The following is a 26,263-nucleotide window of genomic DNA, read 5'->3' on the forward strand; positions in this document are numbered from 1 at the left end:
AACTTTCCTTCCAAGGAATAAGCGTCTTTTAATTTCATGGCTGCAGTAACCATCTGCAGTGATTTTGGAGCCCCCCAAAATTAAGTCAGCCATTGTTTCCACTGTTTCCCCATCTATTTGCCATGAAGTGATGGGACTGGATGCCATGATCTTAATTTTCTGAATGTTGAGCTTTAAGCGAACTTTTTCACTTTCCTCTTTCACTTTCATCAAGAGGCTCTTTAGTTCTTCTCACTTTCTGCCATAAGGGTGGTGTCATCTGCATATCTGAGGTTATTGATATTTCTCCAGGCAATCTTGATTCCAGCTGGTGCTTCCTCCAGCCCTGCATTCCTCATAACATACTCTGCATATAAGTTAACTAAGCAGGGTGACAATATACAGCCTTTATGTACTCCTTTTCCTATTTGGAACCAGTCTGTTGTTCCATGTCCAGTTCTAACTGTTGCTTCCTGACCTGCATACAGGTTTCTCAAGAGGCAGGTCAGGTGATCTGGTATTCCCATCTCTTGAAGAATTTTCCAATTTATTGTGATCCACACAGTCAAAGACTTTGACATAGTCAATAAAGCAGAAATAGATGTTTTTCTGGAACGCTGTTGCTTTTTCCATGATCCAGCGGATGTTGGCAATTTGATCTCTGGTTCCTCTGCCTTTTCTAAATCCAGCTTGAACATCTGGAAGTTCACAGTTCACGTATTGCTGAAGCCTGGTTTGGAGAATTTTGAGCATTACTTCACTAGCGTGTGAGATGAGTGCAATTGTGCGGTAGTTTGAGCATTCTTTGGCATTGCCTTTCTTAGGGATTGGAATGAAAACTTACCTTTTCCAGTCCTGTGGCCACTGCTGAGTTTTCCACATTGGCTGGCATATTGAGTGTAGCTCTTTCACAGCATCATCTTATAGGATTTGAAACAGCTCAACTGGAATTCCATCACCTCCACTAGCTTTGTTCCTAGTGATGCTTCCTAAGGCCCACTTGACTTAACATTTCAGGATGTCTGGCTCTAGGTGAGTGATCACACCATCGTGATTATCTGGGTCATGAAGATCTTTTTTGTATAGTTTCTTCTGTGTATTCTTGCCACCTCTTCTTAATATCTTCTGCTTCTGTTAGGTTCATACCATTTCTGTCCTTTATTCTGGTCATCTCTGCCTGAAATGTTCTCTTGGTATCTTTTAATTTTCTTGAAGAGATCTCTAGTCTTTCCCATTCTGTTGTTTTCCTCTTGTTTCTTTGCAGTGATCACTGAGGAAGGTTTTCTTATCTTTCCTTGCTATTCTTTGGAATTCTGCATTCAAATGAGTATATCTCTCCTTTTCTCCTTTGCTTTTCTCTTCTCTTCTTTTCACAGAGATAGGAAGTGCCTATTGGTACCTTCTGAATTCTGTAACGTGCATTTTTAACTGTTTGAATAATTAGTAATAGCATAAAATACTGTATTTACAGGGATGAAAGTGAACCTGCCCAAATAGAAGATTCACGTGCTGTTAAACCTGATGGCTGGCTTGATAATGAACCAGAATTTATTCCTGATCCTAATGCTGAGAAACCCCTTGACTGGTAAGCATTCTTCACCTTCAGATGTCAGCTTCCTGTTTCTCACATGCTCTTTTGTGACGGGTTGATAGGACTGGCAGAAGAGTCTTGAGGTCACTCCCTGTGCTTTGTTCTGATACCCTAAGGAATGCAGACATGGATGGAGAGTGGGAGGCGCCTCGTATTCCTAACCCAGCCTGTCGGATTGGGTGTGGCGAGTGGAGCCCTCCCATGATAGACAACCCGCAATACAAAGGAGTGTGGAGACCGCCAATGATAGACAACCCCAGCTACCAGGTAAGAGCCGCTTATTCCCATCCCACGGTAAGCTTTTTAAAATGCTGTGCCCTTTCTGTTATACATCTAGTTATTAATAATGTTATGTTAACTTGAGGAAATTTGATTTGTAATAATGTGCCTTAGCTGTCTGAAGTCAAAGAAAATAGGCTCCAACCAATTTATGTTTAAAAAGTAAAGTGGGGCTTGCTTCCCTGGTGGCTCAGTGATAAACAATCTGCCTGCCAGTGCAGGAGACACGGGTTTGATCCCTGCTTAGGGAAGATCTCACAAGCCGGGGAGCAGCTAAGCCTGTATGCCACAACTATCGAGCCTGTGCTCTAGAGCCTGGGAACCACGACTGCTAAAGCCTGTGTACCCAAGAGCCCGTGCTCTGCAACAGGATAAGCTGCCGCAGTGTTCTCTCCAGTCTGCACTCCAGAACTGGAGAGTTGCCCCCACTTGCCACATCTAGGGAAAAGTCAGTGCAGCAACAGAGACCTAACACAGCCAATAAATAAATAATTGTTTTTTTTTTAAGTAAAGCATCCTTTAATTTTCTGGGGTAATAAAACTAATAACTAAAGATAAATTACTTCACAGTACTTTCTTTAGTAATCAATTGATGATCACTTTGGAATATTTTATTTTAGGATTAAATATAAGATTTGAGTTCTGATCAAGAGGACTCACACTATACATTTTAGTAATTGAAGTCTGTGCTTAATGTGTTCCTTACTCTCTGGTTTTATTAAAATTGAATTTTTTTTCCTAATATGAAACAGATATTTTTTGAGTATACTTAGCTTTTAGGGTAGAAGTCCTTATGTTGTCCATTTAACACTGTAGTTTTATCTAATTATTCATTGACATTTTCTAACATTTATTTTATATATACAGTTATAGACTCTTTGCTCACTATAGTTTTGCTTCATAGAATAACCGTTTGGGTAACTTTCTCGTTTGAGATCTATCTTTCCTTCATTTGACTTTAAACGCCATGATGCAGGGACCATGTCCACCTTGATTATCACAGCAGAGCATATGGCATAGTGCCTGGCACAGGACAGACGTAGCTGATGGCAGAATGAGTCAGTGAGTGATCATATTGTCCAGTTTATTTGATTTGGTTGACTTTAATCATTTAAGACTTAATGGAACTTCTGTGTTGAATAATTGTTCTGAGATTCAACCATGAGTGACTGTTGATGCCCATTATAAGTGTATGTTAAAAGACATGGTTCCATTTTTTCCATACAGTAATCTCTTTGATTTGAGCAATTTTAATGATATCGTGACTTGAGTATCTTTACTAAATGTAAAAAAAAAAAAAGAAACTCGTCTAATATAGTATCAGTTGTGAAATTTAATTACTCAAGTTTCCGTGGGATTTTCACTCTGCCTCTTTTTTTTCTTGCTGAGTTTAAAGTCAGTATTATTCATAGGGAACATCGTTTACAGGATAAGAGGAAATAAGATTTTATTTCTAATGAATTACTAATGAATTAATTATCAGTTAAAGTTTTCTTTTTTCCAGTTAGTATTGCTAATTTCATTCAACAGCAGCTGCTTCTTGAGTAACACTTATAATGAAATTATTGTTTGAAAATGTATTTATTTTTTTTCCAGGGTATCTGGAGTCCTCGAAAAATTCCTAATCCAGATTATTTTGAAGACAATCACCCATTTCTTCTGACTTCTTTCCGTGCTCTTGGTTTAGAGCTTTGGTCCATGACCTCTGATATCTACTTTGATAATTTTATTATCTGTTCAGAAAAGGAAGTAGCAGACCGCTGGGCTGCAGATGGTTGGGGAGTGAAGATACTGATAGAAAATGCTAATAAGGTACACAGTATTTAGCATATGATAATAATAGGATATGGTCCAGGTTATAGGTTATGCAGATGGCCTTTTGAAGAGTAAATAGAGTAAATAATTACTAAATTGTAAATAGAGTAAATAATTACTAAATGCTGAAGAAACATATTTAAATCTATGTAGACAGAAAATGAGCTTTACCAAATTATGATACAACTTTATTATACTATATAGTGAATTATATATATGTAAGTCTTCATTTCATTTATTAGATTATGATAGCATAAATGGATTGAATGCCTTTTGATGTTTATAGAAATTAGACTGTTACTGCTATTAGAATGAGACTGAATATCTTGTCACCTTATCAGACAGAGATCTAAATCTTTATTCATTTTAACTACTTTTCACTTAGAGGAGTACGGAAATTTTTAAAATTTAATTGTTCTAGTTTTTTTTCCCCCAAATCTTAACATTACTTAGGAAAGCTTAAGCTAAATATTTCAAGACAGTGCATCTTGGAGAATCTATCTTTAAAACCAATTACCATAAAGAAAAATGTACCTTAAATTAGGTTTCTTTGAATATTAGCAAAAACCTCAAAAGAGTAAGTAAAGGTAAAAGGATTCTCATTTTGAAACTCTTTTAACTAAAACATTTGATCATTTTAGATTTTATTTTAATAAGGAAAACAGTTTCCTTCCTGAAGGTTGTATGTGAAATTTGTTAAGAAATAAAAAAAAACATAGCTATTCTTAGGTTGACTTCTTTTTTTAGTAAGTTCTTTAAAAGTACAGAATAAGTTAGAGAGTTTACTTCTAAATGAACCAAATAATACATCCATGAAGAGTAGTACTGTCCTGAAACTTAACAGAGAAGGAAACTGTCCTAATTCTTGCTGGGGAATTCGCAGTATTCACCTGTATAGTATAATGTATCTTCTACTATCAAGTGTCAAACTGCAGTGCGTGTGAATAATTAAAGATGATTTAAGGTACTTCCCTGGTGACCTGTGGCTAGGACTCAGCGCTCTCAGTGCAGGGGGCCTGGGCTTGATCCCTGGTTGGGGAAGTAGGTCCCATGTGCCGCAACTAAGAACTGGCATGCCAGATAAACATTTAAAAAAAAAAAAAAAAAAGATTGTTTAAACTTTACAAAGTATAAAATGGAAAATACTTTTTGTCTTATAAATTTGACTCCTTAGTAGAAAACTACCTAGGTGAAATAAGTTTTTTTGTTTTATGAATGAAGGTTTATAAAATCTGAATTGCCTTTTTATGCTTATTTCTTTTTTAGCCTAGTATATTCAAACAGTTGATGTCAGCTACTGAACAGCGCCCATGGCTTTGGTTCATTTACCTTGTGACAGCAGGGCTTCCAATAGCATTAATTACTTCATTTTGTTGGCCAAGAAAAGTAAAGGTAAAGAAAATGAATTTCCTTCAACGTTAAAAAAAATAGCTCTCAGTGTTTAGGAGTTCTATAAATGGAGCCAGTGGTTCTTAAAAGTAATAAACTAAATTTCCTGTAAGTTTTTACTGAAAGTTGACTGTGTATGTATCAGTTCAGTTCAGTTGCTCAGTCGTGTCTGACTCTTTGCAAGCCCATGGACAGCAGGATGCCAGGCTTCCCTGTCCATCACCATCTCCCGGAGCTTGCTCAGACTCATGTCCATTCAGTGATGTCATCCAACCATCTCATCCTCTGTCGTCCCCTTCTCCTCCTGCCCTCAATCTTTCCCAACGTCAGGGTCTTTTCAGATGAGTCAGTTCTTCACATCAGGTGGCCAAAATATTGGAGTTTCAGCTTCAACATCAGTCTTTCCAGTGAATATGCAGGACTGATCTCCTTTAGAATGGACTGGTTGGATCTCCTTGCAGTCCAAGGGACTCTCAAGAGTCTTCAACAGCACAGAACAAAAGCCTCAGTTCTTTCAGCACATGTGTGATATCTGTCATTGCGAAAAAAAAAAAAAAAGATTTTTTTTTTTTAAATAGTGCTTTGCTTTTAGTAAAAATAGCTTGTGTTAAACTACCACAGAAAAAATACGAAGATGTGGATTTCAAAAAACTGGACATATGTAAACCACAAACAAAGGGAGCACTGGAGCAGGAAGTGAAGGAAGAGAAAGCCGCCCTGGAGCAGCCAGTTGACTTGGAAGAGGAAAAAAAGCAAAGTGATGGTGAAATTGTTGAAAAAGGTAGGACAGTGATGGTGATATATAGAGGGGACCCTGGGCAGAGCTCATTGAAAACAGTAGATTAAGTGGTAAACACCTGCTGTTGCCCTTGTCTGTTGTCAGATTTATACCATCTGAATCCCCAGGGGTGCGTGACTATGGTGAAGAGTGCCATCCTTGCCTGGGTTGTGCCAGACCAGACATCCAGCGTATGAGTTCTTTCTTCTAGAAGGAAAGGACTGTCAGAACTGTTGAGTTGCTTCAGAACCTAGCACCTATCAATCCCATATGTCATAGCTTTTTGCAAGGGTTTTTCTGCCTCCAAGGATGAGATGGGAGGCACAGATCACAGCTTCTGTGGAAGAGTAATTGATTTAAGACAGGTGACTGCAGCAACAGAATCCACACCAAGGGCTGTTGTTTATCAGATAGTTTATCATATCAGACCAGTAGTTTAATCTCTTCAAAGGATTGCTGAATCATATGTCCCCTCCTACCCTCAACTAAACTCCAGAAGATATTAGAAGTGAAGACAGCTGCGGCTTTTTGGTACCTCTCCAGTGAGACTTCCTTGTACACATCTGCTGCTGCTGCTAAGTCGCTTCAGTCGTGTCCGACTCTGTGCGACCGCATAGATGGCAGCCCACCAGGCTCCTTTGTACACATATAGGTAGCAATAAAACTATTGATGTTTGCCAGGTGTCCCAAGCCAGGCTCCAGAATGAGCCCTTTATAACCTGCACTATATTTTGAGCACTATTTTTAACTTAATAGTTGAAGAAACAGTTGACTTAAAAACCATGCTCTCTCAAAGCACACATGTATATTTACATATTTATGTGTATACATACGCACACATATATTCTTTGATTTTCATTTCACATACAGACTGAATGCTTTAAAATTCTTTAAACTTGCCCCTTTCCGCAGATATGATGATTTATTTATTGTTGTTGTTCACTTGCTCAGTCATGTCTGACTCTTGGTGACCCCATGGACTGCATCATGCCAGGCTTCCCTGTCCATCACCAACTCCGAGGGCTTGCTCAAACTCATGCCCATTGAGTTGATGATGCCATCCAACCATCTCATCCTCTGTCGTCCCCTTCTCCTCACACCCTCAATCTTTCCCAGCATCAGGGTGTTTTCCAATGAGTTGTAAAATAATGAATGCTGCTGCTGCCGCTGCCGCTGCTAAGTCACTCCAGTCGTGTCCAACTCTGTGCGACCCCACAGACAGAAGCCCACCAGGCTCCCCCGTCCCTGGGATTCTCCAGGCAAGAACACTGGAGTGGGTTGTATTTAATTTTCAAAAATGTATAATGGAAGAAATTGCTTTCAAATATTGGAATTTAAAGGCACTCCTCCACTTTTACTTAATAGTTAAAAATTCTAATTCATTGAGTCTTTTGCCTTGAATAAAATCTGTTTAATAAAAAATTCTAGAAGAGGAAGGTGAACCTGAGGAAAAGAGTGAAGAAGAAATTGAAATTATAGAAGGACAAGAAGAAGGTAATAAAGCCAATAAGTCTGGATCAGAGGATGAGGTAAGCATCTCTTTAACAGAAAATAAACTAGTTTAACAAACTAATGGTTGTTAGTGTATAAAAATAATAAAAGTAGTGATCTTGTTTGTGAAGAATTTTTTGCCATATTTTCTCCCAGCTTTCTTAAAGAGCATACATATTAGTATAAAATATATCCATAAGGAAAGCACGAAAAAACTAATTTATATCCTCCTAATGCCTAGTGAAATAGTATAAAATAAGCCTTTGGTTTGCAAAATAGAGAGCTACATCTGTTAAAAAAAAAAAAAGAATTTTTATTAAAGTGTTCTTTTGAAAATTGTAGCAAGCAGAACAATTGAATATTTAAGAGGTAAATATGTTTATTATAAAACAGTCTTCTTTGTAGCCATTGTAAAAACATTGTCACATTTATATTTACTATAAAATTTTAAAGGATTTCATTCATTGGCTAGTGGAGTACTGTGTCTAATAGTGGTGTTTTTCTCAAATCTTTAAGCTTGTTTTTTTGAATTAACTTGATATGTCTGCACTTTTTTTCCCCATCCTGATGTATAATAAAATTTTCCACAGTGCCCTTTTTTATAGTCAGTTATGAAATCAGAATCATTCAGGGTATAATTCAGAACCAGAGGTTTCTTTTTTCTTTTTCTTTTTTTAACCTACTCAGTTCAGTCGCTCAGTTGTGACCGACTCTTTGCGACCCCATGAATCACAGCACGCCAGGCCTCCCTGTCCATCACCAACTCCCGGAGTTCACTCAAACTCATGTCCATCGAGTTGGTGATGCTATCCAGCCATCTCATTCTCTGTCATCCCCTTCTCCTCCCGCCCCCAATCCTTCCCAGCATCAGAGTCTTTTCCAGTGAGTCAACTCTTTGCATGAGGTGGCCAAAGTATTGGAGTTTCAGCTTTAGCATCAGTCCTTCCAATGAACACCCAGGATTGATCTCCTTTAGAATGGACTGGTTGGATCTCCTTGCAGTCCAAGGGACTCTCAAGAGTCTTCTCCAACACCACAGTTCAAAAGCATCAATTCTTCGGCGATCAGCTTTCTTCACAGTCCAACTCTCACATCCATACATGACCACGGGAAAAACCATAGCCTTGACTAGACAGACCTTGGTTGGCAAAGTAATGTCTCTGCTTTTTAATATACTATCTAGGTTGGTCATAACTTTCCTTCCAAGGAGTAAGCATCTTTTAATTTCATGGCTGCAGTCAGCATCTGCAGTGATTTTGGAGCCCAAAAAATAAAGTCTGACACCGTTTCCACTGTTTCCCCATCTATTTCCCATGAAGTGATGGGACCAGATGCCATGATCTTTGTTTTCTGAATGTTGAGCTTCAAGCCAACCTTTTCACTCTCCTCTTTCACTTTCATCAAGAGGCTTTTGAGTGCCTCTTCACTTTCTGCCGTAAGGGTGGTGTCATCTGCATATCTGAGGTTATTGATGTTTCCCCCAGCAATCTTGATTCCAGCTTGTGCTTCTTCCAGCCCAGCGTTCCTCATGATGTACTCTACATATAAGTTAAATAAGCAGGGTGACAATATACAGCCTTGACGTACTCCTTTTCCTATTTGGAACCAGTCTGTTGTTCCATGTCCAGATCTAACTGTTGCTTCCTGACGTGCATATAGGTTTCTCAAGAGGCAGGTCAGGTGGTCTGGTATTCCCATCTCTTTCAGAATTTTCCACAGTTTATTGTGATCCACACAGTCAAAGGCTTTGGCATAGTCAATGAAGCAGAAATAGATGTTTTTCTGGAACTCTCTTGCTTTCTCCATGATCCAGCGGATGTTGGCAATTTGATCTCTGGTTCTTCTGCCTTTTCTAAAACCTTCTTGAACATCTGGAAGTTCATGGTTCACATATTGCTGAAGCCTGGCTTGAAGAATTTTGAGAATGACTTCACTAGCGTGTGAGATGAGTGCAATTGTGCAGTAGTTTGAGCATTCTTTGGCATTGCCTTTCTTTGGGATTGCAATGAAGGACTGACCTTTTAACCTACTATATACCCCCAAAAGCCTGTTTTCTCTACTTCTCTGGCCATTTGAGAGCTGCATAATCTTAACCTGACAGAGTCACTGTCCCCATCACTCTCGTAGCTTAAGAGTTTAGGCAGGGTAAATGTCCACGATGCCTGGACTGTTGTGTATGAATAAATAAATATTCTGTTTTGTCTGTTTGAAGAAATCACCCAAATAAACATCCTTTTTTATTGTTTTAAGTGTTTTCTAAAGCTTATTCTGTGCATATGCCTGGTTACTAGTCTTAACTGTCTTGTGAGTTTTTAAATGGGTTTGGGGGGGTCATTATGAATATCTTGATTGAGAGGGATCTGGGTAAAGAAAGTTTCTTCCAGGACATAGTTTTTAAATAGTCCTTGTTTCCCTCTGTTATACTTTTAATAATAATTCTTGTAATTATATATGGAACACTTATTCTAGTTTTATTTTGCTTTGTAAAAAAATATTTTGTGTACCTTTAAAAGTATATTAATTCCATGTTCCAGTCTTTTACCCTTTTATGCATTTGTCAGTGGCTAAAATAAATCAATTTTTATATAGTATAACCCTGAGAAATAATTTTAACTATTTTTATAATACCTCCTTTATTTCCTTGTTACACAAGTTTAATTTATGTATAGATGATTACTCTGTAAGGATACGAGTCAAAGAATAGAAAAAACCCAAACCATAAATTTGATGTTTCCCTTTCCTCTCTCCTAATTTTTCTCAAGTACTGTGTGCCAGAAGTTCTGGAAAAGTCTCTGTAAAACCAGTGCAGCAGTTCATTATTACAGAGACATTGTGATGTATAGTTAGTGGTTACTATCCACATGAAAACATTATGCAACCTTTAATTAACCATGACATTAGAATAAGTTGGAAATCATGAGATAAAATCATGAATTGAGCTGTTAGCGTCATCCCTTGTCAGATGCATATCTGACAGGCAGAGTTATTCTAAAAGTGTAATCATGGCAAAAGATGAACTAACTGAAACACATCAATTAATATACACGTTTCTGACCGATCACTAATTAAAGAAGTGTAAAGAATTTGATTAGAAACGTATTTTAGAGAATAAAATATTTTATATACTACTGTCTACTAGTTGCCTACTGTCTGAAAATAAACATTTTCATAATGTTTTTCCTAGATGAAAGAGGCAGATGAGAGCACAGGATCTGGAGATGGACCAATAAAGTCAGTACGCAAAAGAAAAGTACGGAAGGAGTAACCTGCATTCAAGTATTTTTCATTCCTGAGAGAGCAAGTTGGCATTCTCGTCGGTGTGCCGGAACTGCACTTGAGTCAATCTGCACATCCCTTTTCTACTATCTAGCAATGTTATTCTTTCATACATTTCTTTTAATCTTCTTTTTCAGAAATGAAAAACCTTTGACATTACCTGGTCTTTGAATTTAGAATAAAAGTGGCATGTTACATGTCAGATTTTAAGAGATTTTATATCATTAGAGGTTACACAGTTTTCATAGTTTGGAGAAAGTTTTGGTTTCTACAGAACAAAATAATATGCAGCAGCTTCACTGCTATGGGACAAGTCAGTTATTGGAATTTCCCCTTAAATGGCTATACCTGGTAGTTCTATAGTATAAGTGAGAGAGTGTTCTGTTGTACAGAGCTAATTGCAATAAAGTTTCTGTATGGCTGTTTGGTTCTACCAACAATTGAAAGTGTTGTATGTGACCCACCTTTTACCTAGTTTGTGTCAAATCATAGTTACGTCCATTGTTCACTTTAAAGAGGTGCTTTGTTGACAGACCAGTCAACAAAACAGAAATGTGTCTATCATTCATAGAATCACTGGTTAATAGTGCAGCATATTTACATTTGAATACAGATATAAGAAGTTTACCAAAATGAAATGGTGTACAGCTGTTTTTCAAGCTGTTATAGTTGTTTTATGCAAGAATGGCTTACCGTATTTACAAGATTGCTTATGCCTACGTTGCTCTTAAAAACAAAATTTAAGTATTTTTTCTTTTTTTAAACAATACCTACTTTAATAGGTAAATTATTACTGGGGTCTGATCATTAAGAGATTCTAATGGCTGATAGATATCGATCATGTTTTGTGTTTTTATCTTTTTTCCGACAAATTCAAATCTATTGTCTTATCTAGCTTTAAAGCTCCGTCTATGGTAGATAGACTATTGCTTCTCTTTTTAAAATACCGTTGACCCTTGAACAACACAGGTTTGAACTGCATGGGTCCAGTTGTAGGTGATATTTTTCCCCCAGTTAATTCTACAGTACTCCACGGTAGGTAGTTGGTTGAATCCTCCGATGCAGAATCTGCAGATAAAGACGGTCAATTGTGGGACTTGAGCATCTGTGAATTTTGATATCTGCCACGGGTCCTGGAACCAACCTCCCATGGATACCAAGGGATGACTGTCGGTACCAGAAGTTACAGAAGTGCATTATAGTAGAACTGTATTATTCCATTTAACATATCTAAGAATTTTTCATGTTTGGGTGATAAACCCTTTGGAAGGCGATCTAAATCTTTGAGGCCATGAAACTACTTTAATACTATCTTGAGAACTCTATAGTAGTTGGGTGATGTTTTGGATTCCTTCATGAACATACACATCCCATCATTGGGCTAGCCCCACTAATACATTTAGGGCTCATGTATAAGGAAAATGAGTTTCTAGCTTCTCCTCTGACTGAAGGAAGGAAGCCAAATAGCTAGTGTAGCTACTATTCAGAGAGTGAATTGAAAGTGAAAATAAGTGCTTTATTCACTGCTGTGTTCTGAACTTTCTATATATTGGTGATGGACAATCTTAATACATAGCTAACATACTTTATATTTATTTAATACTAACTAAACCTAACACATCTTGCAAAGACTCCTTTTCTTGCTATGTACTTTAAATGAACTAGACACATTGAATGATTCTAGATGAGAATGTTTTTGAAAGTAAACTACTACTCCATGAGGTAAATTTTTATGGCAGACTTCTTGCTTGACAAGTGTCTTGTATATGATCTTTTTTCCCCTAAAGACTTATTAAAGCTTTTTTAAATTTCTTGACTGCAGACTCATTTAGACTTTAACATTTTGGTTAAACTCCGTGAGCTTGCAGTGGTAGAATTTGAGCAGCCGGTTTTGCCAGTTCACTGCCCTTTCCTGTGGATGTCCCCCTCTGTGAATGCGCCATTGGCTGATAGGTTTAACCAAAACTTAAAAACGTATGTGCCGCATTCACTCAGTAGACAAAGCATAGAGTTTTCTTTAATAATGAGATCATTTTTTCCTTCTGCCACCCTAATCTTGACTCCATTTTTTTTTGTTTGTTTTCTGACTCCATTATTTTAAATGATTTACGTTTTAACCTTTTCTCTAATAAAGGAGGAAAATTAATGTATTTTGCTCTTTTCTTTATTTTGGGGTGGCTTTTTACCTTGATCAGACTAAAGTAGCTTTCTTTTTCTTGAGATTTTTTTTTTAAGGTAGCCTTGCTTCCATTGGTCATTCCTCTAGAAAGATACAGACTACTAGAAGAGCTTTTTTGAAGCGCCAGTCCACATTTGCAACAGACAGAAGATGAAAAGTCCTTACATGTCAATATTAACTACTAGTAATGAATTTAATGAACCTTAGAAATTTAGAATACTAATTTAGAAAACATAGTTTTCAGTGAAAACTATTCAGAATAGTTAAATACCTCACTATAAATTTAAAAATACTCTAGGCATCTGTGAAGTCTTTTCTTTTGTCAATTGTGATTATGGTTTTAACTTCAGCAGGATTTAGAGATGAAATATCAGATGGCTAATGTCAGATAATGCCTTAAGTCTCATGTAAAGAGTTTATTTAAACATAGTAATAGCATTTCTACATAAATTTTAAGAATATCTTCCCAAATTATAGCTCTCATTTCCATAGTGTGGTAGCTGTGAAGAGTTCAGGAAATAAAATTATCTCTAATCTGACAGGTCAGATGAAGTAGGTTGATGGGAGAAAAAATTATTTTTTAATGCATTTGGAGTTTGTACAGAGACCAAAATGCATGGAAGGAAGAGCAATGATAATTTTAGAAAAAGATGGGCAACAGGGTAATTTTTAAATGATCTTTTAACACCTAACATGGTATCATATCACACATTTTATGTTTCTTAAATGAATATAATTTTACATCCTTTGTAAAATTTTGGAGTAATTTAAAGTTTTAATTACTTAGACTAAACATTTGGTGAGCCATCTATAGATAATATAGAAAATTTAAAATAAGGCAAATACATTATACAGTTGATTACAATGTATTACTTTAGCTTCTGTCATTGCTCCTTAATACCCCTTCTATTATATGGTAAATTAGGTCCTAAGACCAATGTAAAGTCCTAGTTATAGTAAATATCGTCAAATTTCATTAATCTCTATGATTTAAGTGAAATAGTCTGTAGCTTGTCTTTTGGATAGAGTAGCTAAGAGGCGATTAAATCATTCTTCCAATTCTTAACCCTTTCATTCTCTTTTCTTTCATGATTTATGAGTGGTCTTATCAACCACTAGAGGGTGTTAACTCAAGATTGGGAACTACACAATTATCGGGGAAAGTAAAGAAAGGCTGCACTCTAAAGAACTGACATCAGTTTTGCTTTGTTTTGGATCATAAAAGTCATCCTAGAATATATAATTCACTTTCCATTTCTCATTTGGAAAAAGACTAGATCAGAGGGAAGATTAATGAAAGGAATATAAATGTGACATCATAAACTGGTTGGAGGGCTTCCCTGGTGGCTCAAATGGTAAAGAATCTGCCTCCAGTGCAGGAGACCTGGGTTCCATCTGTGGTCAGAAGATCCCTTGGAGAAGAGTATGGCAACCCACTCCAGTATTCTTGCCTGGAGAATCCCATGGACAGAGGAGCCTGGTGGGCAACAGTCCATGGAGTCGCAAAGAGTTGGACACGACTGATTGATTAACTGGTTGAAACTGCAAACTTCGATTATTTTGGTTACTTCACAAATTGTTTTGTTGTTACACGTACAATTCCAAAAATCTGTGAAAATCTGAAGTTTTTTCATGTTTGACATCAAAACTCATTTGGCAGCCAAACCTGACTTCCCTAACAGACTACCTGTAGTCTTCATTTATCTTAGTATTCATACATTTTGCTACAAAGTGTTAATGTATTTGATTACAAGTACTGCCCCAAGCTGTATTGGTATATGAGTTACATAATACTTCATCATGTAAGAAAAATTCCAAATTCTGAAACATCTGGTCCCAAGAGTTACAGATAAGGGGTTATGAACTGTACTAACTTGCTGTAAGTTCATAGTGAATAAATTTTGGATGGAACCTAGTATTAGTATTGAGGGAATTTCTCCTGGAGACCCTGAGGAAGAGGGGTTCCTGAAAGTCGTCATTCCACTAGCATTTAGAGCTAGGAAGAATTAAAAATGCATTCTGATACTGGTTAAAACAGTACAAAAGACTTTATACAGGGCTATTGCAGCAGGGGCCAAGGCTGTGGTGACAGGGGCAAGAGAATGGACTCAACTCCAACTACAGTGAAGACAGCTGAGAACGTATAGTCATCAAGCAGAGTGGAAGTGGGTCGTTGGTGGATGGAAAATTACTAAGAGAAGACACCAAGGTAGGGGGATGCTTGCCATACTGATTTAACAGGATTCTTGCTGAAGGCTGGCAGGGTGATCAGATTCTGAGAGTAGGGGAATTCTCTCCAAACTGACGCAGCAGGATTTTTACTAACAATGGGCTAGTCAGGCTGAAGACAGGATCTAAGATACGAGGCCTAGTGAGAAACGGCTCAGAAGAACCTGGCTAAACTTTGGTTAAGGAGAGTCTTTTATCAGAAGCTGGGCACAGTCTCTATGCACAGTTTACCACCTGTATTTCTAATATAGAAACTGGCATCCTGAAGATATTGCCATAATTAAGAGTGTGTGTATGTGTGTGTGCATGCTCGGTCATGTCCAACTCTTTGCAACCCCACAGATTGTAGCCCACTAGGCTCCTCTGTGCACGGGTTTACCATCTGTATGGAAAGCAGGTGGGGCATGTATTTCAAGTAACATTTTGTCTCCTTCTGGGTTAACAGCTGTAGGATGGCAGTTGGAAAAGCCAGAGTATGAAATGAATTGGGTGTGCCCTGATGCTTATAGTAAGAAGGTATCACAAGAAGGAACTTAGTTTCCAAGCAGAGATGGAAGGGAACAGAGAAAAATCATGTATTAGGCACCTCACAACATTAGAAAAGCTAATTGCTTCTGTACCCTGAATGGCAGAAGTTCAGCACTGTTTTATTTTTGAGGTGTGTGAGGTAGAAGGGGAAGCCCAGTTAAGATTTCTCTGCCAAGTGTTAGGCAGACAAAGGAAACCGGCCCTGCAGTGGTGCCTGGATGCTGCATTCCCAGTCCTGTTTTCAGTTGGTTTCACAGTAGCCTCCGTTAGAGGAAGCAGGGTACATTCAGAGGCAGAGTCCTGGGAGGAAGGAAAGCAGGCAAACTTCGGAGAATTTGGTCTAGAAAAGAGCGTGGTTGTGATTCCCAGCATATGGAACTGAAGCATATAGACAAGAAGTCTATTTCTGAGGGAACTGTACAACCCAAGAAATGTGAGCTTGGCCTTCAAATGATGGGCACCAAACTCACACCAGCGAGAAGTGGACTGTTTTCATAACATTAACCTGTGCTGGGAATACCCCCCAAACACTCTTTCAGAGTCCCGGGAAGGGGTGGGGATGGATAAGGAATAACTTTCCAGCTAGGGGGAGTCATTGAGGGCAAGGAATAAAGGAAGTTCCTTGCCAGAGATTACACTCAGTTCAGTTCTAATCAAGGAACTTTGTCCACTATGAGACAGAATCTCCCAGGGTGTCTCTCCCAGGAGTATTCCACAGTGACTTTGATGTGTTTCCCTTTGTTCCATTTTCCAAATTGAGAGTTATTTGGGTATCCTATCCCGACTACACCATTATAAATGGACAGAGCAAATAGAGTAAGTCCCTTATATGTGAAGGAGTTCCCTTCCAAGAGCAAGTTGCTAAGTCCAACTTGTTCATAACTTCAACAGTTAGCCTATGTACCCAATTAACACAATCTGCTATGTAACACAGCTTTTACACTTGCTTCCTGGGCTTGAAATTAAGATGCTGTAGTACCGTACTCTATAAAGCACACAAAAACACAACCACTTATAGAGGGTACACGCAGGTGACAATATACACTAGACATGTGAACTGACGTGACCGGACGTGCACAGGCACAGTCGCATCTTTGAAAGTTCCTATGCAGGGGAGCTATATAATCTGTCATCAGTTTAAAGGTGGTCAGACTATGAGAAGTCACACCTACAACTGACAGACCTTGATAGAGATCCTGGATTTTGCACTGCATCAGAACTGGACAAGGAGAGGCTGAGTCTGTTCTATGTATGGGAAAAAGGTTGGGCACAGATACTTCATAGCATGAGAAGAGGGCTGTGGCTAAGGCTGCTACCACCTTATCCTCTGTCTGCTTCCATAATAAAGTTGTAGCTGGAATATGGCTTCCAGTCAGGGGTTACATTTCTCAGCAACTAGGTTTAAGTAAATTCCCACACCCTACACCCTTGGGAATGTGAGAAGACATGAGCCATTTTCAGGAAGGCCCAGCCCATAAAACCCTGCATGTGTTCACCAGCACTTTCTGCTGCAAATCTGAATAGAGAAAACTAATGTGACTGTGTGGATCACCACAAACTGTGGAAAATTATGAGATGGGAATACCAGACCACCTGACCTGCCTCCTGAGAAACCTGTATGCAGGTCAGGAAGCAACAGTTAGAACTGGACATGGAGCAACAGACTGGTTCCAAATAGGAAAAGGAGTACATCAAGGCTGTATATTGTCACCCTGCTTATTTGACTTATATGCAGAGTACATCATGAGGAACGCTGGGCTGGAAGAAGCACAAGCTGGAATCAAGATTGCTGGGAGAAATATCAATAACCTCAGATATGCAGATGACACCACCCTTATGGCAGAAAGTGAAGAGGAACTCAAAAGCCTCTTGATGAAAGTGGAAGAGAGTGAAAAAGTTGGCTTAAAGCTCAACATTCAGAAAACTAAGATCATGGCATCTGGTCCCATCACTTCATGGGAAATAGATGGGGAAACAGTGTCAGACTTTATTTTTGGGGGTTCCAAAATCACTGGATGCTGATTGCAGCCAGGAAATTAAAAGACGCTTACTCCTTGGAAGGAAAGTTATGACCAACCTAGATAGCATATTAAAAAGCAGAGACATTATTTTGCCAACCAAGGTCCGTCTAGTCAACGCTATGGTTTTTCCCTTGGTCATGTATGGATGTGAGAGTTGGACTGTGAAGAAAGCTGATCGCCGAAGAACTGATGCTTTTAAACTGTCATGTTGGAGAAGACTCTTGAGAGTCCCTTGGACTGCAAGGAGATCCAACCAGTCCATTCTAAAGGAGATCAATCCTGGGTGTTCATTGGAAGGACTGATGCTAAAGCTGAAGCTCCAATACTTTGGCCACCTCATGCGAAGAGTTGACTCACTGGAAAAAGAGTCTGATGCTGGGAGGGATTGGGGGCGGGAGGAGAAGGGGACGACAGAGAATGAGATGGCTGGATGGCATCACCAACTCGATGGAGGTGGGTTTGAATGAACTCCGGGAGTTGGTGATGGACAGGGAGGCCTGGTGTCCTGCGATTCATGGGGTCGCAAAGAGTCAGACACGACTGAGCGACTGAACTGAACTGAACTGAATGTGACTTGGAATCTATGGCTGAAAATAGTAGAGAAATCCCCAGCTCATAAAGCCTGCTAGTTTATAATGCTCACCTCAGAGCCATTAGCTAGAAGAGAAGACTTCCATATATTTAATCACTGTGTTTCTTGTTAAAAAGAGTTTAACTTAACCTAACCTAAAAAATGACAACCACCTTTCTCCTGGCAATCTTGGATCCTTCTCTTTGAATTCTTTGCTTTTATTTTTTAAATTAATGTATAATATCATTTTTAAATATAGTATTCCCTTAAACATCCAGTAACTGACACTTAAGTAATCCTGTGGCTTTGAACAACCCTGAATATACCACACTGAACCGCTATATGTATCCCAGTTACTTAGGCAACTATATCAAACACATGCAGTTTTTGAAACAACTTTTTATTAAACAGCAGAGCGTTTAACTGCAACACAATTTTAAACGTTTGAAAATTAGGTCACAAAGAGATGCAAAATGTCTGCAGTATGACTATTATATATTCATACAGCTAAAGTCATCAAATCTTACACCAGTACAAACATAAGATTATTCCATAATTAGCCTAAATTTAATGACTATAAACTATATTAGTGGATTTCTTTTCCTATTTAACATTTTAATTAACAACTACTGATTTCCTTACCAAATGGAACCTACTAAACAAATTTTAAAAAACGGTTAAATGACTAAAATTCTGCAAACCAGTAGTTGGGTTTGCAGAAAATTCTGGGAGAAGTAGATAAAATACTGAGAAAGCATCAATTAGTTTACATGTAAAACTCTCCCATCTTATTCATGACTCTGATACTAATCCACTCTTAATGGACTTTGCAAAGTTGATCTGCTGGGTACCACAAATAAACCTGAGACCAAACTCGATTCTCTTCCAGGTGTGGTTTACATAAGGTTAGCCAAACTTAATCCATTTTTAAAAATATTCCTTCCAAAATCCAATCTGTGCCAGAGAGAACATAAATCTGGAGTAGAAACATTTGGAGTTGGTTACAGGTACTTTTCCCACCCTATTTCTATTTTTCCTCAAAATTTTCTATTTCAAACACACACACAACCAGAACTCATCTTTTCAGATACCAAGTGGGTTATTTTGTGCAAAGGAAGTTTTTAATAACAAATCTTCCCCGTACCATAATTCAAAGAAAAGTCTTCTTTTTTATAGCCTCCATTTTCAATTAGTGAAAGAGAAACCTACTATCCTTACTACTAAACATAATAAATAAGCCCTAACTGAGAAAGTATCTTATTTTGGTTAAGTTTCAACAGTTAGAGGCTACTCTCCTAGATGATTAGCTACTGAAATTACTTTTTACAAACATGAAACCAATTTTTTCCTTAGGGGAAGGAAAAAAAGGAAGAAAGCAAATGGAAAAGAGGCACACGATGGTAGACAGGGTACATAAAGCTGTGCATTCAGTACATGATTTTGGTTACTTTTTCACAACACGGTAGTTATTTGCTTGTATCTCTATGCCTATAATATAAGACAATGCTAACCCTATAAATCAAAACAAACTTGATAAAACATTCATTTTCAAGTTTCATAAATATATGCATTTCTAATTATAAACTCTCTACATTTGCACATTTTCAAGGACTAACATAATACACAAACTCATGGAAGTCTTCTGTTATGCTCTTAATTTTGCCTAGATCTGACATTATCTTCATAAATACTCAGTGAAGCCACAAACAAAAGTACTGTAACTTTTGGAATCTATCCAAGTTTTAAAGAAAAAAAAGATCAGCAGCAATTCCGTAAGATATAAGAGATATCAATCCCTTATTTTCTTTTGCTTTTTGTGTCAGTTGTTTGAAAAACACTAGAAGCTGACATGAGATTTTCTATATATTGTCCGAGAACTTGATTTTCTGATTTTAGCTTCAGATTTTCTTCCTTAACTGCATCTACTCTTGCAGACAGATCTGTATCAAAAATTAAAAAGTGCATTATCAATAAAGTGATGACAATGACTCCATAATACAAAATGCTTATTAAGATTTACTCTTAAATACCACAATCCTTGAGTTTTCTGTTTTTAAATTCAGACTACTTTAGAAGTTATGTAAACAAAGTAAGCTGAGTACGAATCAATAACCAAAATTCCTAAAAAGAGATTTCACATTAGGTTAAATGTTATACTTTGCAAACAGCAAAGTATAACAAAGTAGTTAATTCTTAAAACAGCTATTTTTTAAAAATATTGTTTTTAAAATGTGAAGTTAGGTTCATATCGTAGCATCATAAAACCGTAATTCTTTACTAGAAGTGTTTAAGAAAATGTAGTAGGTGAACATAACTAAATTTATATACTGGCTATAGGCCGTCAGTTTCCAAGCAATTCATCATTTTGTATTTTTGCATTAGCAAGAAATTCAAAAGAGCAGGCCTTGACAATGAAAAGAGATACTACGTCTATTCAGTCACTCAGCAAATAAGTTACTCAGTGCCTTCTAGTAACAAGTACTTTCCTAGTGGCAATAGTAACAAAAAAGGTCCCTGCCCTTAGAGGTGACACTGTAGTGTGCATGTGAGCACATGTGCATTTAGGGGGCTCAGGAGAAAAAACAAGAAGGGTAAGGATCACAGGAAGCAAAGGGAAGTAGTCCTATACAGTGCAGCCAAGAACAGCTATTCTGATTAAGGAAATTTCACCAGACACCTAAAGGAAGTAAGGGAACAAGTCACACAGATATGCAAAATGACTAAGGGTTGAGTCAAACACAGGGAAACAGCAACTGCTAAGACCCTGAGGAGAAGCAAGGAGGTTGGAGTGTCTAAGGTAGGATGATTGAGTCAAGAGTGTGACAGGACTCTGAGAGGTAAAAGGGCAGTAAGAGACTCCCAGAGAGGGACTTGGTTTTCATTACCTGTGAGAAGGGAAGCAAACTGGAGTGACATGATCTGCTCAACCTGATTTAGAAAAACCACCACCTCATAAATTCGTCCAAAACCAAAGATATTTTGGTGGTGTAATTGACTTTATAGAAGACATTTAGAAAATGAAAAGACTCAGGTAAGTTAATCTCTGAGGCTAATACACTGTTTTTACTTTCATTTAAGCTTTATTAAAGTGGACTTAATAATACCATGCAGGGACTTAAAAGGGGTGCTTCTATTATTTAGACCTTAAAGAGGGAAGCACAAGAACACTATTTGACTTCCTCATTGGGACAGAACTGTGTTTTAAAAATCACCAGTCAAAGCTACAGGCAGGAGAAACAAACCATTGAAGTAAACTTTGAAGTTTATACATTTTAAAACTGGGCACAGTAACAAAATTTAGCAACATAAATGCTAACAATTTCAATACTTTGATGTGAGTCAAGAAAACTACAAAATGCAAGCTAACCTTCAAGCGTGTGTTGGAGTTCCAACACTTGATTAATAAGTCGTGTTTTTTCCTCCAGTTCCACCTGATTTTCAGCATCAACTGCTGTAATGAAAAGGTTCAGATTTACTATTATTAACTACCATTTGTGAAGTATCGCACATAAAAGATCTGCAAAATGTTTTACATTTATTATCTTCCTTGACTTATACAAGAGCCCTGTGAAATAAAAGATGGATCCCACATCACAGATGATAACACCAAACTGAAGGTAAAGTGTTTTACCAACATCTTACAGTTAAAGAATGGAAGCTGCCTTAAATTCTTTCTAGAACTAGATAGGATTATAAATAAGTACAACTGGCCAAGATCCAAGCCTTCCTTCTAAATACTGCTTCTCTGCTCTTTCCATCGCTTAATAAAGCAATGTGTGTGCCACAAAACATATAAAAAGGAAAACGAAGAACATACCATCCATGTCAGCATTCATCATCTTCGGTAACAAACTTCTGCGCCTTGGATACAAAATTCTTGATGAATGGTCTGCAATAAGAAAAAGAAACATAGACATCACTCAGTCCAAAAAAGATATTAAACCTCCTTTACACATAGCATTATTAAAGAATTAACTAAATACAAATGGAATAAAAATAATGTTTGCTAAAACTACCCAAGTCTTCCCGCTTAGCCAGCACTAGAGCTGTTCTCCCTCACATCGTTTACACATGGTTTTAATTCTCTGGTTCTTTGTACTTCAGAGAAAGTTTTAGGTAAGACATGTAGATGGGTATAGATGCACACACACACACAGATGACCTTTCAGCAAGGTTGGGAACCATGCAGGTCCACGGACACTCAGAGTTTTTTCAATAAACACTATCACAGAACTACTCGACCTGCAGTTGATTCAATCTGCAGATGTGGAATTGGATATACGAAGGGTTGACTATAAAGTTGTATGTGGATTTTCAATTGTGCGGAGGGTCAGCACCCCTGATCCCCTTGTTGCTGAAGGGTCAACTGAATAAAAATGTGTGCATACTCACACACACACGTCTACTGATAGATAAATCCAAATAGACTGATCACAAAAATTTTTCTCAAAAATTCTGTAAGTTATTCAATCCTTTATAGTATTTGAAAAACATACAAATTACTCCTCTCCATTCAATCAAAGTGTCTTCATAATTGAAGAGGAAAGGTGTTAGCAGTGAAAACTTTATTTGGCCCTTGCCCAAGAGAAGAGCACTTTCATACCACTTCAACTACTTGTCTGGGAGGGATGACAGAGGTTAACAGTCAAAAGCAAAAGTAAGTGACTTTGGGACTACTCAGCAACAAGAGCCATCAACTTGGCTATTTCCCCTGTTAAATAATACAGGTATCCCCAGGTTTTTTTTTTAAGCTTTACTTAATGCCAGTGCACTTGTATAAAAGACATACATTAGGACCTGGTTTTGCTAAACAAAAAAAATCTGTGAGGGTTTTCACTTTCATGAAAAAAGGCAAAAAGCAAAAAAAGCCTTCAATGTTTGTTTAGCAACAGGGTGTTAGAGATAGCGCTCACTGTGAGCAGTGAGTGATACCACCAAGCTCCTGCCCCGAGAACTACACTCAGCATCTCAGCATCAAGCTGCCATAGCTCTGAACTGTGTCTGTGAGCATCTGTCCTTTATCTCTATTTTGTGCATCTGTTAGCAAGGTGTGTCCTAAGATAACTGCTTCATCATTTTATACCACTTCAGCTTATAAGAGGTAGGAATGGTCTCCTTTCAGAGAATAGGGAGAAACCTGTATATTAAATGCTCCAAATATCTAATATTCAGTCTTTTAAAAAATACACCTGAAATAGGATTTTCATGATAGCTGAGAAGAGATGATACACAAGTCAAAGCAAGAGATAAACACAAAATCAATGCACTTGATTTTAAAGTCAGATCTAGTATAGGGATGGGTTATACTTCTTTTGCCTCTGTTTTCATCTAATACTAAAACCAAAAAGTCTTCCATAAAAGCAAAGTGTTCCAGACTGATTAATGTAGTAGGTAAGGAAAAGAAGCCCGTTTCTGAAATTCTGGCCACATATAACCCAAACAGTCGAAAAATCTACGCATGGTTCATCAACAGCTTGACTTTGTCTGAAAAACTTTAATAAGGCAGTAAAATGGGGTGGAGGGGATTTATTAAAGGGAAATTATTCTCAGAAAAGCACATCAAGATTGGGGTGGAAGAAGAGAACAACATCAGGGCACGAGGACAGTGCTACAGGATGTATCACATAACCCAAGAGAGCACTGCCCATATCAAAGTCCATGTAAGACTGCCCTGAGGGCTGAATGATGCAAAACCTGCCCAACTATACACAGCATCCCTGTGCAACACGGCATTCCCTTTAATAAAGTAGACCAGAGCATTATCAGCTGTCTCCACAGGACAACAAAAAAAAGACAAGCAGCCCATTTTTTTTACTGTGATGTGATCAGATAGATGGGTCTCAAAACACTACTAGTATATATTCCAAGTCTTTCAGGAAATTTAGAGGAAATGAACAGATTTATTTTATATAAGGGATCAAAAGATTTGATGAGTTCTTCATAGCAAAGTATTTCAGCCATGGATTTTATTTCCTTCAAAATAGGACCAATCCTCAAAGTTTGCAATGTCTAAATTAGCACAGTAGTATGTCATAATATGCACTCCACACAAGATTGACTTTTTCAACCATAAAATCTTTTTCTCAATCTATAGTTACTATCATATCAATCCAATTCTACGTTAAGTGTGCTCTTAAAAGAGTTCATTTACAACTCCTGCTCATACATATAAATCCAAATTTGACATGAAAAGAGAGAGACTCCACACCAAAGTATCTCAAGTGTGGGAACACTGAAATAAACATGGGGTGCTAAGGCTGGTCTGTTCATCCAAAATATACCTTAGCTCTCCAAAGTGGATACAGTTTTCTGGGATTCCTCAATTCTGACCTAAGCTGAGGTCAGATCTCATAAAACTTTTTCAAAAGTCACAGTAAATTTTGGTGCCTATCTTCACCTAACCTTGGTCAGTAGAAGTGAATCTAGAATTATTTTGATAATTAAGTCCAGGGAGGATCTAGAAACGTGGCAAATATTAGTATAGACCCATTTTCCATACCCACACACTCAGCTGTGACCAAAGGCTATCATCTTACCAAATACACCTCTAACCTTCTTTTCTGGCACGGCCAACAGGACCATAACATCCTCTTCATAAGAAGCAATTTGCGTGAGTGCTAAGTCCCTTCAGTAGTGTCTGACTCTGTGCAAACCTATGGACTATAGCCCACCAGGCTCCTCCCATGGATCAAACACACATCTCCTGTGCCTTCTGCACTGGCACATGGGTTCTTTACCACTAGTGCCACCTGGTAAGCTAAAGAGGCAGTTTAGCACAGTGATTAAGAACATGGATTTAGACAGACACTGTTGTTCAGTCACCCAGTAGTGTTAGACTCTTTGCAACCCCATGGACTGCAGCACGCCAGGGCTCCCTGTTCCTCACCATCTCCCCAAGTGTGCCCAAGTTCATGTCCATTGCATTGGTGATGCCATCCAGCCATCTCATCCTCTAATACCCTCTTCTCCTTCTGCCCTATAAGTCCCCACTGGATTTAGATTACCTGGATTCAAATCCCACCTCTCCTATTTATAAGATCTGGAACCTTAGGTAAACATCTCAGTCTCAGGTTCTTCATCTGTAAAATGAGGTTAAAAACAGTATGTACCTCACAGTTTTGTTGTGAGAATTTCATGAGTTGATATATTTAATTTGAGTACTGTTGCAGTCACATTATATATGGAGCCACCTGGGGAGCCCCATGTAATATGTAACTGCAACAATACTCAATAATGTTAGCTACTGTCCTTTTCATTATATGGGACTGGAATGCAAAAGTAGGAAGTCAAGAAACACCAGGAGTAACAGGTAAATTTGGCCTTGGAGGACAGAATGAAGCAAGGCAAAGGATAACAGAGTTTCGCCATGAGAACGCACTGGTCATAGCCAACACCCTCTTCCAACAACACAAGAGAAGACTCTACACATGGACATCACCAGATGGTCAACACCGATATCAGATTGATTATATTCTTTGCAGCCAAAGATGGAGAAGCTCTAAACAGTCAGCAAAAACAAGACCAGGAGCTGACTGTGGCTCAGATTATGAACTCCTTATTGCCAAATTCAGACTTAAACTGAAGAAAGTACGGAAAACCACTGGACCATTCAGGTATGACCTAAATCAAATCCCTTACGATTATACAATGGAAGTCACAAATAGATTCCAGGGATTAGATCTGATAGAGTGCCTGAAGAACTATGAAAGGAGGTTCATGATATTGTACAGGAGGCAGGGAGCAAGACCATCCCCAAGGAAAAGGAATGCAAAGTGGTTGTCTGAGGAGGCTTTACAAATAGCTGGGAATAGAAGAGAAGTGAAAGGCAAAGGAAAAAGGAAGATATACCCATTTGAATGCAGAGTTCCAAAGAATAGCAAGGAGAGATAAGAAAGTCTTCCTCAGCCATCAATGCAAAGAAATAGAGGAAAACAACAGAATGGGAAAGTCTAAAGAGCTCTTCAAGAAAATTAGAGATACTAAGGGAACATTTCATGCAAGTTCAGTTCAGTTCAGTTCAGTCGCTCAGTCGTGTCCGACTCTTTGCGACCCCATGAATCACAGCACACCAGGCCTCTCTGTCCATCACCAACTCCCGGTGTTCACTCAAACTCATGTCCATCGAGTCGGTGATGCC

The 26,263-nt window shown here is 38.1% G+C and overlaps 2 protein-coding genes across 9 annotated transcripts in view; one reads left to right on the top strand and one right to left on the bottom strand.

Moving 5' to 3' along the window:
• CLGN (calmegin) overlaps nucleotides 1-11,379 on the top strand; it is a 43,902-nt gene extending 32,523 nt beyond the window's left edge. Inside the window, exons 9-16 of one of the 3 annotated variants that reach the window (XR_016035314.1) lie at nucleotides 1,451-1,564; nucleotides 1,687-1,837; nucleotides 3,446-3,661; nucleotides 4,931-5,056; nucleotides 5,675-5,834; nucleotides 6,948-7,090; nucleotides 7,260-7,360; nucleotides 10,507-11,379. Coding sequence is in view for 2 of the 3 variants with exons in the window: in XM_088828012.1 (XP_088684138.1) it covers nucleotides 1,451-1,564; nucleotides 1,687-1,837; nucleotides 3,446-3,661; nucleotides 4,931-5,056; nucleotides 5,675-5,834; nucleotides 7,260-7,360; nucleotides 10,507-10,587 (949 nt within the window). In the remaining variant the exon portion in view is untranslated. Of the gene's footprint in view, nucleotides 1-1,450; nucleotides 1,565-1,686; nucleotides 1,838-3,445; nucleotides 3,662-4,930; nucleotides 5,057-5,674; nucleotides 5,835-5,936; nucleotides 7,091-7,259; nucleotides 7,361-10,506 lie in introns of those variants that run through there. The other 2 variants (XM_088828012.1, XM_088828013.1) reach the window with 2 other exon arrangements.
• A 7,138-nt stretch (nucleotides 11,380-18,517) lies between these two features.
• SCOC (short coiled-coil protein) overlaps nucleotides 18,518-26,263 on the bottom strand; it is a 40,280-nt gene continuing 32,534 nt past the window's right edge. For 3 of the 6 annotated variants that reach the window (XM_088828018.1, XM_088828017.1, XM_055405239.2), the window contains 3 exons: nucleotides 21,944-22,015; nucleotides 21,494-21,577; nucleotides 18,519-20,066 (listed from right to left, as the gene is read on the bottom strand). In XM_088828018.1, the coding sequence (XP_088684144.1) occupies nucleotides 19,924-20,066; nucleotides 21,494-21,577; nucleotides 21,944-21,965 (249 nt within the window). In that variant the 5' untranslated portion in view covers nucleotides 21,966-22,015 and the 3' untranslated portion in view covers nucleotides 18,519-19,923. Of the gene's footprint in view, nucleotides 20,067-21,493; nucleotides 21,578-21,943; nucleotides 22,016-26,263 lie in introns of all 6 variants that reach the window. The other 3 variants (XM_088828016.1, XM_088828015.1, XM_088828014.1) reach the window with 3 other exon arrangements.

This window comes from Moschus berezovskii, chromosome 19, assembly GCF_049115385.1.
Source record: "Moschus berezovskii isolate FMDL1 chromosome 19, NW_MosBer_1.0, whole genome shotgun sequence".
NCBI classification, from domain to species: Eukaryota; Metazoa; Chordata; class Mammalia; order Artiodactyla; family Moschidae; genus Moschus; species Moschus berezovskii.